The sequence below is a fragment of the Ursus arctos genome, unplaced genomic scaffold (genome assembly GCF_023065955.2).
Source record: "Ursus arctos isolate Adak ecotype North America unplaced genomic scaffold, UrsArc2.0 scaffold_15, whole genome shotgun sequence".
Lineage (NCBI taxonomy): Eukaryota > Metazoa > Chordata > Mammalia > Carnivora > Ursidae > Ursus > Ursus arctos.
Genome location: NW_026622819.1, coordinates 31,348,608 through 31,364,447, shown reverse-complemented (window position 1 = coordinate 31,364,447; position 15,840 = coordinate 31,348,608). Strand labels below are relative to the sequence as shown.

Sequence of the window (15,840 nt, the reverse complement as noted above, 5' to 3'; positions counted from 1 at the left end):
CCTCAAGCCCTGACAGATAAGGAGAACCCAGTAAGGACCAAGTTGCTGCAAGGCTCAAAGAAGGACAAAGAAAAGAATTCAACTCACTTTGAGATATAGGGCATAAAAGGCAAAAGGCCACAAATCCCATAAAAACACACCAGAAATGAGGTGGGGAGGAATTCACTGTGTGCGCTGCAGGTGCCGGCCACCTGTCTCCAAAAAGAGTGACGAGGTCAGCCAGCCCACTGGTGACAGCCAACCCTAATGTGACCCAATGGTTAGAGTTCAGTGCGTCCTGGCTTGGGCCACAAACTGTCTAGGAGTGAGAGGAAAAGGGCCCAGGGAGGGCCTGAGTTGCCCGCAGAGATCTCACAGATCACACAGTCCAGCTCCCAAATTTCCACAGATGGGGAAACTGAGGGCGATGGCTTGGCTCCCGCTACCCAGGCTCTCCCCCTTGGTAAAGTAGCTGAAACTGTGAGAGGAAGGCCACACAGGGTATCGTTCAAGATCATCCTAAGTGCTGCTTGGACGTAGCACTGGCAAATCTCCAGCCACAACCTGAAGAAGTAACTCCTTTTTCTATTCTCTTCAAATTCTTCTGATTACTTCTAGGAGAAAGTGTCACCTTGGCACTGATAGGCTTTTAACACTCCCCTCACACTTGCTAAACTCCCTTTATCCCAAAGAAACAGCACGCCTCAAGCTGCCAGCAGCATCTGGCTAGAATCTACAAGCTTATTTTGTTTCATTACATGTATTTTTATAGTTACCTAATATTTATGGCAAGTGATATTTCCTTTTAAGAAAGTGATAAGAAAATTTCCATTTTAAAAAATAGGTATTTTATGTGAGTCTGTTTTCTAAAATGAGTACCTAATATGGATATTACAAGGACAGAGCAGAAACCGGGATGGGGGAATGGAAAGCACCGGTGTTTGGGAGGACATTCAGACCATCGAGGGTGGGTTTTTGTCCTCTTAGGTACTTGATCCCCACACACACACACACTCGCCAGGGAAGGCTGTGGGCAAGTTCACTCTCGGACCATCTTGACACTTTCCTCAGGGATGTGCTTGGATTTGCTGCTAAACTAGCACCTACAGTTTTAAAAAGCTCAGGACTACTATCTCAGCACTATTGTAGCTACAAATACCGAATGCCCCTTACCGTCGCATTTTCCCCAGAGTGGACAGGCTCCGCAGGCTTTCTCGGTGGGGGCAGGCAGAGCACAACTGTCCCTCCCAGCAAGGGTGTAATTTCTACCCTGACAGTGGAGAACATGCATCTTGCAAACTGTCAGAGGCAGTATCTTTTTGTTTCTCTCATCTCGAGCACAGACATCCAAGGAGGATCTGAAACAAATTTTTTAAATTACATTATTTAGAAGATTTTCAGTCTTCAAAATGGAGGATGAGAAGTGAAAGGAGAGGCTCTGAGCTCAGGGCCACAGCAAAAAGATGGAGCAGAAACTCAAATCTCCTTCATGCCTGGGGTTCACCCTCCTCAGATCTTTGAAATGGACATATTTTGCTCTTTATTTGCTCACAATTTTTACAAGCTTCGCTATATCGTGTAGATCTAGTTTCATCTAGAGCAGATCAGATACAGAGAATTAGAAGAGAAGGCAAGGTCTGCTCGGGACGCAGGTGGGTTGACAAGCAGGAAGGAGGGAGAAAATCAGCAAAGATCACACACTCAGAGACTGTAGTCCAGTGGGACCATTGGCTGCAGGAGAAATTAGGTCCTGCAAGACCAGCAGCCCTGAGAGTTCATGTCCATAATATGGCACTGTCCAACATTTGATGACCAAAACCTCAAGGGAAGATGAAATCATATTTTTCAGTGGGATTTTTTAAAGTATCAATGTTTACAAAGTGGTTTAGAAATATTTCTATAAAATTTACTACTTTGTTTTCCTTAAGCATGGGTGTTAAAATGGTGAGATTCAGCTTTTTAGAAATGTCACTAATAAAAACAAGCACCTTTCTGAATGTTGATGGATAAGGAAGATATTACCGTAGTGAACCCTTAGACAATAAAGTATTTTTGTATGGCAGTTGGAGTTTATATTTATGTTTATATATATTTAGCTCTAATATTTTCTTCAATACCAAGAGCTAAATTTACTTGGAGTTAGTTATGCACATCACAAAAACAAATCCGTGTATCTTTCTTTTATCTGCTTACTTAAGCTTTAAATCAAACTACTCAGAACAGCTCAAAGGGCAGAGACCTTGCACAGCCACCTTGTTATCGGTATCTGATAGAAAGCTCACACTGTGTCTATAAACAGCAGGCTGCAGACAAACGAATCAGAGAAGTTGGAAAGAGATGAAAGTGAATCAAAGTCAACAATGACTCATAAAAAAATAACACCACACTCAGAACATTCTGGGCGGACGACCACTGCCATTTACACTGCTTAGCTGTGTTTTTCTCACAAGAAGTTACTTCTTATAAGATACCGCGACAATCACCATTACCCACTGTAGGTGTTCAAGGAGTTGGATATGTGTTTCGGGGACAATAATAATTGAAAGCCAAGTACAGCTGACCCTCCAGCAGCACTGGTTTGAACCGCACCACGGGTGCTCTTATACAGAGATTTGTTTTGATACAGACAGTACTATAAGTGTATTTTCTCTTCCTTATGATTTTCTCAATAGTATTTTCTTCTCTCCAGATTACTTTATTGTAAGAATACAGTACATGGGGACACCTGGGTGGCTCAGTCGGTTAGGCTCCTGCCTTCGGCTCTGGTTATGATCCCAGGACCCTAGGATAGAGCCCCGCATTGGGCTCCCTGCTCAGCAGGGAGTCTGCTTCTCCCCCTGCCTGCTGCTCCTCTTGTTCATGATCTCTCTCTCTCTCTCTCTCTCTCTCTCTCTGGCAAATAAATAAATAAAATCTTTAAAAAAAAAAGAAGAAGAAAGAATACAGTGTATGATACATATAACACAGAAAATATTTATGGTGGGGCGCCTGGGTGGCTCAGTCGGTTAAGCATCTGCCTTCAGCTCAGGTCATGATCTCACGGTCCTGGGATGGAGCCCCATGTCAGGCTCCTGGCTCAACAGGGAGTCTGCTTCTCCCTCTCCCTCTGCCGCTCCCCCTGCTTGTATGCTCTCTCTCTCTCTCAAATAAATAAAAATCTTTTTTAAAAAATACTTATGTTATTGGTAAGTCTTCCAGTTACTAGTAGGCTATCAGTAGTTAAGTTTTGGAGGAGTCAAAAGTTATATGTGGATTTTTGACTGGGGGGGGGCTCAGCATCCCAACCCCTCCTGTAGTTAAAGGGGCAATTGTAATTGGTCAGTAAACATGTGTTTTGATTCAACCTTAAAGATGACCAATAAATTTGGGGGCCTAGATATCTCCCATTTGCCTCTCCAGATTCACTCTCCATTCCCTCCTCCCCACTCCCCACCAGGAAGGCTGACACTACGAACCACTCCCTTGTCCTCTAGCTTCAGGTGCCTTTGATTAATAGCAGGAGATCGGAGGGATGTTTAGTGCCCTGGCTCACTCCAAGGCGGGGGTGGGGGGGTTTCTGAGATTCCTAAAATGAGGGACTCAGCTCTTCCTCAGCTGCCATCGGCACAGAATCTTCTCTGTTTCCAGTTTTGCATAAAAGCCCCTCTTGTCACGGCATCAGGCCTGGGCACAGATATGTACCCTGGCTGTTGGCAGCCCGGGAGGACTGCCCCCTGGCGGGCAGTTTCCTTCCCTCTGCCCACGTCTATAAATTGCCCCTCTAGGAAGCCTGCTCTTGTCCGAAAGCAATCATACCACCTGTATCCCACTAGGACCATAACACAGACATCTAGTCCCTACTTCAGATATCCACCTACAGTGGAGTGATTCAAGTGGGGTGGCATTCTTATAACACACATCTGGAGACAGCCATTTTGAGAATTGGAAAAGCAGCTACTTGTATCTCTGTTGGTACACCACGTTGAGAGTTTATATTTCAAAGGAATTTCAACCCTAATCTCCTCAAGCTCTAAATCCTCAAGTGACAGTGTTTTCATTTTTCCCCATTTCACAGATAAAGCAAGCAGTGCCCGAGTCCTTCAGCCTTTCTCTAGACAGAGTAGAGAAACTGCTTAACCCCGCTGGTTGTCAGCTCTGGTGACCCCGGCAAATAGCAGACAGCAGATGGGCCAGGTTAAAATGCAAACAAAGATCTTTACCCCTTGGTCAGCAACACCTTTCATCTAACAGAGACTAGTCTACCTACACATTTTTTTTTTATCTTGAATAAAATAAAACACAGAGAGGCGAGCAAAGACAGAGCTTACCCACATTCATAGGGCATTTTACAAACACATCTTGAATTCTGAAGTTTCTCCCATAGCTGACATTCAGGCACTGCTGGCGGCAAAGGGGCATCTGAAAGAAAAGGATAAGGGAGATACAACCATTCCAAGAGCTTCTTTGTGGTAAACAAAATGTTACTTTAATTGTTGAACCAGGTTCTGTAATATTCTCAACTGCCACAAATCTGTACAGTCAAAAAACAAGGCTGTAAAGCATTTTACGGAAGACAGAGCGTTCCTAGGAGAACCCTACAAATAATTTCATTGTTACCACTTCTTGAGCATTTCCTATCGTGTGAGCATTGACAATTGTGATATTCAATCCTCCTTAGCAAATGCCCACTTCAGAGTTAAAGAAACTAAGGGTCAGGGTGCCCGGGTGGCTGTCGGTTAAGCATCTGTCTTTGGTTCAGGTCATGATCCCAGGGTCCTGGGATCGAGTCCCTCCATCGGGCTCCCTGCTCAGCAAGGAGTCTGCTTCTCCCTCTCCCTCTGCCTGCTGTTTCCCCTGCTTGTATTCTCTCTCTCTGTCAAATAAATAAATAAAAATCCTTAAAAAAGAAAAAAAGAAAGAAACTAAGAAAGTTAAGAAACTGGTGCTACTTCACATGTTTAACAAATTGGCCAAGTCAGGATTTAAGTCCATGTTTGTCTGAATTCAAAGCTAGTGGAGCAGGCTCCCTTTCATTAAGAAGTTACTATTTATAAACTGTTGTCTGGACTGCATTTTGCCCACTCCTTCTATAGTGAGACAGAAAGCAACATCATGAGACCATACGGGGAGAACTGACTGGTACCCCAAGATGTATAAAAGCTCTCACATGTAAATGTCTAGTTGGTTTCCCTTCAATGTTGAGTAAATTTCTAGAGGTATTCACATTTAAATTTTTTTTTTAAGATTTTATTTATTTATTTGACAGAGAGAGAGACAGCCAGTGAGAGAGGGAACACAAGCAGGGGGAGTGGGAGAGGAAGAAGCAGGCTCATAGCGGAGGAGCCTGATGTGGGGCTCGATCCCAGAACGCCGGGATCACGCCCTGGGCCGAAGGCAGACGCTTAACGACTGAGCCACCCAGGCGCCCCTAGAGGTATTCACATTTAATGAAATCCTTTCCATTGCTTTGTGTTTTGTACAAACTGATCAAAAGTCAACCATCATTCCAGTTTTGGCAGGAAAACACCTTGGTCCAGCTTACGAGAGCTTAATTTGACTGCCATCTCCTCAGTTATTCCTGATTACAAGGTGAATAATAGCCTAAAATATTCTGCTATTTCCACCTCCTGCCAGCTTCATGACAATGGAATTCAGTGGCATATACTTCCCCATCATATAACTAGTTCTGTGTTGGAAATATCTATAAAGGTAAATTATCTGAAGAGCATATTTTTATGGATGCACAAACTGTGCCGTACTTCCCCACTTTGGAAAACTGAAGAGCTTTGGACATGACAGTAAAATCTCATGAACAGTCGTAACTTGTACAAAATGGCAGCCATGTGAAGCATAGCCTGCTATGTCCGGCCACATCTGTAACCAGGACTCATTCTTTAAATGCTTCCCTTTGAAAGACTATTACCCCAAATACAATGTAGTTTTCTGAATTGGATCCTAGACCACTAAATGGCTATAGTGAAAAATAAAATCTGTAGTTTCGTCAATAGTGTTACACGAATATTAAATGTCTTAGTTAACCCAAGAAATTATGCCAAGTTATATGAGATGCTCATATTATGAGAACATGGTAAAGGGTATATGAAAACTGTATTTGCAACTTTTCTGAAATCTAATATTATTCCAAAATAAAAATGTTTTTTAAGATGGTGTTATCCAGGGGGCGCCTGGGTGGTTTAGTCAGTTAAGTGTCCAACTCTTGATTTCAGCTCAGGTCATGATCTCAGGGTCTTGAGATCCAGCCCTGCCTTGGGCCACCCCACTTAGCAGATTCCATCCCTCTCCCTCTGCCCCTCCCCCACTGAACAACACCAAAAACAACAACAACAAAAGATGGTGTTAGTTAGATCAGTGCTTCTCAACCAATGGCAATTCAGCAATGTCTAGAGACATTTTTGGTTATCATAACCAGGGGTGAGGGGGTGCCACGGGCATCCAGTAGGTAAAGACCAGGGATGTTGCTAAATATCTTACAATGCACAGGCTCCCACAACAAAGAATTACCACGTCCAAAATTCCAATAGCGTTGGGGTTGAGAAAGTCTAATCTAAATGTACCAAAACTAAAGTTCAGTGATAAAGTCATATAAATGAGCTCTGCATTATGCTTAGATGTTTATTTCCTAGACTCAGGGGGAGAGGGGAGAGGGAATGCAAAGAAGGTGGTCAAAGGGTACAAAATTACAGTTATAAGATAGATGGGTATTGGGGGTGTAATGTGCAACACACAAACTATGGCTAACACTGCTCTACGACGTGCAGGTAGGTTGTTGGGAGAGTGGATCCTGCGACTTCTCATCACAAGGAGAAATTTTCTTTTTTTTTTATTTTATTTCAGTGAGATGATGGATGTTAACTAGACCTACTGTGGTAACCATTTCACAAACGATATAAATCAAACCATCAGGATGTACACCTTGAACTTCTACAGTGATGTATGTCAATTATTTCTCAATAAAACTAGAAAAAATATTTTTTGAAACTTTATTTACTGATCGTTCGTAAGAATGAAATTTTAGATTTTAAATGTTTTCCAGGAGTTATTACAATTTCTTCATGAAAAATCACTGGTAGAATTAGCTAGACCAAAGATCTTTGCTTTTAAGAACATAGAGCTTTGTTATCTTCATATATCTTTACGTCAAGACTCCATACTGATGGAGGGAGGGAGAAATGAGTTGCTAGTGTTCAATGAGCACAGAGTGTCAGTTTGGGAAGATGAGAAAGCTCTGGAGATGGATGGTGATGACGGTTGCACAATAATGGGAATGTACTCAATGCACCGAACTGTACATTTACAAATGGCTAAAATGGTAAATGTTATGTTCTGTCTGTTTTCCCACAATAAAAAAAAATGACAAATACTGATAGCAGGTGTTTTAAAACATCAGCCTTGGAGGCTGACAAACCTGGAGTTTTCTATCTGTGATAGGCTTATTTTAAGGGAAGTTACTATTCTTACTCATCGTGTCTTCTGAAAAACATGCAGGACTGAAAAATATCCTTAATTAAAACTTTAATAGAATTTGCCACTGAGTAGGAGAAAATTCATACTGAATTGTGCTACAAAATGACTGGAGCAGACATTTTAGAAAGACAAATATATAATATCTCATTTGGAATAAAAGAGCAACCTCATCAAGTGTACATTGTTCTCTTTAATTGTAGAATTCCTGGTACAGGTCCATTATTTCAAATATCCCTGATAAATTCATATTTATGCTTCAGTGCAGTAGAAAACAAAGCACTTGTCTCTGCAGTGGCCCTCTGACAGCTAACAAGCATGTGGGAACCAACATGGCGGGCACCCGGCTGGCCGTGCTGCCCTCCTGTGCTGTCAGCAGTGTCTATATTTAACACCACAGCCCATGTCCGCTGTCAGCCACAGAGGACTCTGTGCAGCCTGCCCTCTCTTTAGTTGTGACCATCTATTTCACCTGACGGTATCACTCATGGAATCTAGTACTTCATCCTTGCTATAAAATGCAGATTTTAGCATTGGATTAAAGTCATTCACCAGAAAAATAAGAATACCATATAAAATGGAATGTAAATGGGTTTTCCTTCCTTCCTGTTTTTTAATTGTCACAAACATGTGTTTTCCATTTATTTTTAAAAATGTAAACAAAGAAGAAACAGGAGGTGATTTTAAAAACAAATCCATCCTACCTTAAATACCTCTAAAAAGAAATAGTTTGGCATTCTAAATCTCTTCTTATCATAGCTTCTTAAAAGACCATTTTAATTTGCCTGGTGTTCAAAATACTGGATTTTTGGATTTCCACTATTAAGAACAACTTCACAAATCACAACACTTTGCTTTCAATAATTTCTGCTTTGCAGTGTTAAATGTAAATGCTTTTAAATTTTCTATTTCAATAATGTAATAAACTCTCTGAAAGCCCAGGAATGAAACATACAGAATTTTTTATAAATTTTCAACTCAACTCTGTACTTAATAAAAGTACATTTCAAAGATCGGGAGAAAACCAGAAATTATCTTTAAAAAATACTTTATTTTCTTGGCACCAAAACACATACAAAGCTAATCTTCAATAAGAAGGATGTAAGTTAGTTTCAGAATCACCAGGGCTCTTCTTGCCTGTCCTTGTATTCCATGAGCCTATCTGTGCCATGTGAAAAAAAGTCTATTACCCAGTCTATGAACTGACCTTCTTGGAGAGGGGCAGGGATGGAAGGAATGACCCGCAGTTATGTCCATCCAGTGCTATAAAGGACCATCACAAGGACCTTCACTCACGTGAGTGCAGGTGTCCTCGGACAGACCTATGAGCTACTCACCTTTTTGCACACAACGAACACTCTTCATATCAGGACTCCACTTAAGGCTGGATCCACAGAGAAATGCTGAAGGACCTTCTAAGGACATGCCACCTGAACAGGAAATGGTCACCTTCTCACCAACTTCATAGAATGGTTTGTGGGGATGACTTTGTATGCCATCCATCGATGCAGGTAGAACGCAGGCAATTTCTAAAGATAAATGAAAACAAAATACAAGGGTAATTGCTTTCCTAAGCCATCTTTTTTTAAATGATAGCTTCGAATAGTGCTAATACACATGCTCTGCTTTTTTCACATTAGAAGACAAAGAGAATGAGGTAAGTTCACTCCTAGGACGCCTTAAAAGACATGTCCCACAGTACCTGACATGTAATTGACCAATGAAAGACTGAAGACCAAAACAGTTCCTGTCCTCCAGGCCTGCCCTCAAAGTAACGTGCCAGCTTAAAAGGAATCAGCCTTATAAAGAGTCCTGAAGCCCAGACTGCTGTCAAAACCACACTTTTCACAGTTGCCATGTACCTATATAGTCTGGTGAAGTCCCACCAGAATTTTCCCAAGAGCTCTACTCATCTGCATAGCATTAACATATATTCAATTAGGTATTTTTACTATCTGAAAGTTTTAAAGAACCACCTTTAACCTTGCAACCATACAAGTATTAAATAGTCTTTGGTTTTCCATCTCTAGTCTTTCTCACTCAATTACATTCATTAGCTCAAATCTTCTACTTGAGAAAACAGCAAAGAGAAAAATGAGAAACATGCATAGTTATGGGAAGCAAGTCGGAATTTATGATTTAAAAAAAAAATCTTGTCAATCTCTGTAATGGGCTTTGGACAATATTCTACAAAATCCTGCTCTGCTTCTGTACCATTTCCAACAGAAACTCCGTTCATTCATTAATTCAAAAACAGAATATATCAAGTGCCTAAACTTAGCCAAGTATATTGTGTGCTGCTGATACAAGTCTACAGTTTTGGTAATGCCTTTCTCCTTGAGGTACTTGTAGTTTGAAAAAGGGGGAAAAAGCTGAAAGCTGCTAAACTAAAGAGGAACTGCAGCTCAGAGGCTGAAAAGCTGGTAGTTTTTAACAGTCTTATAGGGCTAGGGGATCAAGAGTTAGAGTCTAGTCCCATCACAAAGGAGGAACCTAGAGAGAAATTCCAGTCTTTCTTTTAGGATCCCTTAATGGCTACACCCTAGGAATAAGGTAAACAGGACATAAAACAGCCTCATTGCTTACCAGAAACAAAATGAAAACTTTTCTAGAGGAAGAGAAGAACACCACCAAAACCTCAAATGATTCCTTAATTTTTTTACACATAAAGTCTGGCATTTAATCAAAACTAATCTAACATTTAAAAGGACAAGAATTAAACAAACTCCCCAAAAAAGACAATAGAAACAGACCCACAGCAGGTCCAGATAATGGAATTAACAGCAGCGAACCTTTAAATAACTGTGATTAACATGCTGGGAAAAAATTAAATGACAAGGCACAGAATTTTCAACAGAGAATAAGAAAGTATAGAAAAATGGACAAATGAAATACCTAGAATTGGAAAATGAAATTAAGAACATTACAGAGTTCTTAAAAGCAGCCTATATACAACTGTACAGAGAATTAATAAACTGGAAAGTAGAGCAATAGAAAGTATTTAGAATGAAACAGAGAGGGTGCCTGGGTGGCTCAGTCCATTAAGTGTTTGCCTTCGGCTCAGGTCATCATCCCAGGGTCCTGGGATCGAGCCCTACATTAGGCTCCCAGCTCGGCAAGGAGCCTGCTTCTCCCTCTGCCTCTTCCCCTCCCTCTGCCTCTCCCCCTGCTTGCGCTCTCTTTAAAATAAATAAATAAATAAATAAATAAACAAACAAACAATAAAAATCTTTTAAAAATCATTTAGAATGAAACAAAGAGAGGGGAAAAAATGATGTAAAACCAAAGAAAAAATATATATGTAATATATACAATCTAAAAAATACACCATTTGTGTCTCATGAGAAGAAATGAGCAAGAATGGGACAGAGGCAATGAGGACATAGTCAAGAATTTCCTAAAATTGACAAAAGACATTAAAGCTAGATTCAAGAAGTGTTTCGAATATCAACCAGGGTGAAGCAAAGAAAATCACACCTAGGCTCATCATAGTGGGTGTGCTTTTGAAACAAAGCACGGGGGAAAAAAAAGAAATTCTCAAAAGTAGCCTGACATAAGATTTTCAAACCAGAAATGGTAAAACTCAGAGTGAACATCTCACTAGAAAACAGTGAAGTCAAAAGACAAGGAATAAAATCTTTAAAGGCCTTAAGTAAAATAACTGCTAACCTACAGTTCCTCACGCGATAAAAATCTCCTTCAAAAATGAAGATAAAATAAAGACATTTTAAGATGAACAAAGACGGGTCCATTTCTCATCAGTAGATTCACAGAAAAGGAAAAAAGCTCTTCAAGCACAAGTATCGTATTAAACATTTTGAAGAACCAACTTTTGGCTTTATTACTCCGAGCTAGGAAATGTTTATATTCTATTTCAGTAATTTCTGCTCAAGGACTCCAGGAGTGAAAGAGTGAGAGACAGACAGAGACAAAGACAAAGAGGAACAGAAGAGGTCTTACAGATCAAAAAGAAGAAGACAAACCAACAGAAAATAGGGGCCAAAGGTTGAACAGTCACTTCATCAAAGACGATATGCAAATGGCCAACAAACATGAAAACAGGCATGACATCACTGTCACCAGAAAAATATACAAATTAAAAAATAAGATTGCTACACACTCACCAGTACAGCTAAAATTTTTAAAAGATTGATAATGTCAAATGTTGGTGAGGATACAGAGCCATCTTAGCTTCTCAGATTCTGGTAGGGATGTAAGTTGATACAACCATTTGGAAGACTGGTAGCATCTACTAAGTCTACATGTACATATGCCCTATGATTCAAAATTTCACTACGAGATATACACCCAAGAGAAAAAATGTACATGTGTGCACTAGGGCTTTTTTAACATCCCAATAGACCAACTGATTGATAGAGGAAAAATATGTCTCTACAGCTCTATCTGCTGAACCAACTTACATTGCAGTACAAGTGAGATGGAAGGCCAACAGTAGCGTCAGCATGGTTAGCAGAAGCACGTACTCAGGTGCCTACATCTGGACAGAATAGGACCCAAAACATTCGAGGAAGTACAGTGATGATGGTACATCCCCAGAAACTGAACTATAGAGGATGTGCTGAAGGTCTGAGCCAGACCTGAGCTCCCTGGCCTATTCTAATTGGCACCAGAAACTTGAAAATTGCAGTAAATGTGCCTCCCCTACCAGGAGAACCATCAGCTAGAGACTGCTGACGGCTTTTTCAAGACACGACTGAAACTTGTACAGGATCATAGGAGCCTCTCAGGAAAGGGAGGTCAAGACACGGGCCACACAGTGAACGGTGATTCATCTTGAGTCATTCTCTTCCCCATGATTCTCTCATCTTAAATTACGCGCCACAACCAAGGCCACTCACTCTGACAATGCATTTCCCCAACAAGCCACCGCGAATCGTCTCCACATCTGGCTACTGGGTCTCCAATAAGAGAATATCCTTCATTGCAAGTATACACTACGTTTTTCCCAACAGGAAACATCACACCTTCATCCTAAACAGAAATAAAAGAGAGAGAGGAAAAGAGTATGTCTATTTTGCATTAACAGAATGTTTCTTTAGATATATTTGGCCTATAAATCATGTCTTCTTTTAATCATCAGGCAAACTAAGATCAAATAACTAATTTAGAAAGTTGTCCATAAAAACTTTTTTCTCTGTATGGTCCTAGCCAACAACACTTGTACTACCATTAATTGAAATAAAGCCATTAATGCCACTGTACTATAATTTATTGATTATCCCCAAAATTGACCAAACACTGTCGTAAGCATTTTACTGAAATTACTTTAGTGGACACTGCCCAAGTCACTTTTTCCCCCTGTGTTTCAGGAAAAGACAGTTGTTATCAGATTTTGGAAAGGTACTTGTCAGTCAAATCTTCACACTCAGATGTTATGGGCTGTTCATTGGCAATACTGCCTAACAGAAGCTGGTAAGAACAGACGGAAATGTTCAAATCCTATCAGCGTGTTCATGAAAGTTTAAGTTTCTCACCGATGGGCTTTTAGAGGAAGCAGAATGCTGATCTTCTCCCATCCCACCCTCCAACCCCTACCCTGTAAGGGAAGTGCTGCTGGGACTGGGCTAGATTCAAGGACATGGTGTTGGCCTGTGATCCCAGGAGATGAGCTTTCACAGTGAAGCAAGGAAGAATTTGAAGTCTAAAACCTAAGGATGTGATCATGCTCTTCTGGGGTTTCTCTTAGTTCCTTTCCTCATCCTTCAGGTTCTCTGCCCCCCCGCTCCGCACCCCCAGGCAGAGGGTTGAGAGCTGGACCTGTTCTGCTCCAGGCATTAGAACAAAATCCCATGGTGCCTTTTTCTTCTCACTGTCAGTCCTGGCCCAGGCTGGCTCCACCGTGGGAGTTGGTAGGAAACAGAGGGCCCAAGTTAAAACAGAGTTTTGTAAGCAAATGGGGAAGGATACTTGATTTGCTTTGGTGCTAGTCTCTAGGCCTTCCTTGGCCTTGCAAAAGGGACTGCTATATGGGGAAGTTGAACTCAACAGCGCCCAAACTTAACTCTGTATCAGAACCACTAATAGCAATTAAAAGGGGGGGGCACCTAGGTGGCTCAGTTGGTTAAGTGTCTGACTGTCTGACTTCAGCTCAGGTCATGATCTCAGGGTGCTGGGATGGAGCCTCGTTTCTTCCAGCTCCCTGCTCCGCAGGGAGTCTGCTTCTCCCTGTCCCTGTGCGCCTTCCCATTCATGCGTGCTCTCTCTCTCTCAAATATATAAATAAAAACTTAAAAAAAAAAAAAAAGGACACAACTCTCAGGCTCTACCCTAAACATACAGAATGAGAAAAAAAAATGGAAGATAAGGGACAAGCAGCAATCTTTATTGTTAAGTTCCCTGGGTGATGTAGCCCCTCTGTGGGGCAGTGTACAGAACCCCTGGCTCCTTACAGGACACCACATGCACTGGAGTTTGGGACAACAGTTCACGATTTGCCGAAATATACAAGTTTGCTTGGCCTTGTTCTCTAAGCCTATGTTTCCTTCAGGAATTTTATGGATTGTGGTAACTGTATTGGACATATGGGTGTTAGAGATGTTGGGTTCATTCTCCTCTCTCTCTACACACACACACATAAACACGCACACTCTTCTTCCATTTCCATTACCTACATTTGGGGGAACTTCAGCAAATGTCAGTGAGCAGATGTTTAAGGGCCTGGAATTTGACAGGCAAATCCTTCATGAAAAAAGCAAAACAGGGAGTACTGAGAGGGTCCTGATGGAGAGTACCTCCATGTGAGCCAGGAAGACACTTCACTGGGGCTTGGGGCCAAAGCCTCATCATAACAAGCAGTGAGAAGAACATGAATTAATATGGCCCCAAAGCCAAAAAAATTCCCTAGAACGACAAATGGCAGATGACTCGCGTTCCTTCTTGAATGAGAAAATTGCTCAAAGTATAATGACCCATATCTCACCAACACTGGCAAAATGTCTTACCGGCTTCTGGAATAAACCCAATATTTCATCCCAAACCCCATATTTATGAAAAAATAATTGTTTTAAAGACATTTTTCAGTGGCAAGAATAAAGTTCTCTTAGTTGAAGAACTTGCTTATGGATTCCTAGTTTAGTGCTCAGAGCGGAAATGTTCAGCAGCACTCTGGCATGATTACATCTCTGATTTCACTGGGCAGTGGGATCGATTTACCTTACCGCAGAAGATATACTGCGTTCTGCAGAATTCTAATCACCTTGGGCCAAAGAAGAAAAGTCACAAACTAAAACCCTCACCGCTAAAACCAAAATGCGCATATAAACTATTCTTAGCACCGTTCCGTCATGGAAGAAAGAAATAGATTATGACATCAGCAGAGGGAGAGAACTTGGAGCAAAGGGTGTATATGTAAAGGAAAAATCTATCTTCCATAACCAACTTGAACAAATCCATCTTTCAAGGCAGGAGGTGATGGACAGAATTCTTTTGGAGCCAAAGACAAAGGAAAACAATGTGGTTCGAGCAATCTGAAAGGAAAAGGGGACAAAACAGAGTTAATGTGACGGATTTCCACAGTATAATAAATATTTTGCAGCACAGAGAATATTTCGTTTACATCTGAAGGGACTCCCTTCACATAAATACATTGATGTGATTGCCATTCTCAGAATCGATATCTGATCATATCCTGTAATAGAAAACTCAAACATAGGGGCGCCTTGGTGGCACAGCGGTTAAAGCGTCTGCCTTCGGCTCAGGGCGTGATCCCGGCGTTCCAGGATCGAGCCCCACGTCAGGCTCCTCCTCTATGAGCCTGCTTCTTCCTCTCCCACTCCCCCTGCTTGTGTTCCCTCTCTCGCTGGCTGTCTCTATCTCTGTCAAATAAATAAATAAAATCTTAAAAAAAAAAAAAAAAGAAAGAAAACTCAAACATAAACTCAAGCTTCCAAAAAATAGCTAGTAAGTCAGTAGTATGAAGAACAAAGAGAAAGAGAAGGAAATAGAAGTCACCGGACAGCACACCGACTTTACGTGATTTCTAGAAGTCACCTGTCTCAGACCTACTTTTTCTCCTGCTGTCTGGTTCTAAAATGCCTGTAACACAGAATTAATTCTGTACTAAAAATAAGATAGTAACAGTGATTCTGCAGGAGAGGTAACACAAAAATAATAACTAGCTTTGACTGAGCACTTCCTATGTGCTAGGTACCTTGGCAGTCACGCTACAAATGTGCATTATCTCAATTCACATTCACAGTAACCCTAGGGGGTGGTATGTGAAGAAAACAAAGGCTCAGAAAGTTTGAGTGATTTGTCCAAGGTTAGAGAGTAACATATTCAAGGCTGCATGAACATGTAGTCAGATTCCTGAAGTCATGCTCTTTCTACCTCCCACAAGGCCATCTCTAAAAGAAGCTTATAATAATCATCATTGCAGTA

The 15,840-nt window shown here is 41.2% G+C and overlaps 1 protein-coding gene across 2 annotated transcripts in view; it reads right to left on the bottom strand.

The window, feature by feature from the left end:
* C7 (complement C7) overlaps positions 1 to 15,840 on the bottom strand; it is a 53,461-nt gene that overhangs the window by 1,492 nt on the left and 36,129 nt on the right. For both annotated transcript variants that reach the window (XM_026506883.4, XM_044387055.3), the window contains 5 exons: positions 14,840 to 14,927; positions 12,300 to 12,432; positions 8,778 to 8,969; positions 4,287 to 4,377; positions 1,153 to 1,337 (listed from right to left, as the gene is read on the bottom strand). In XM_026506883.4, the coding sequence (XP_026362668.2) occupies positions 1,153 to 1,337; positions 4,287 to 4,377; positions 8,778 to 8,969; positions 12,300 to 12,432; positions 14,840 to 14,927 (689 nt within the window). The remainder of the gene's footprint in view (positions 1 to 1,152; positions 1,338 to 4,286; positions 4,378 to 8,777; positions 8,970 to 12,299; positions 12,433 to 14,839; positions 14,928 to 15,840) is intronic.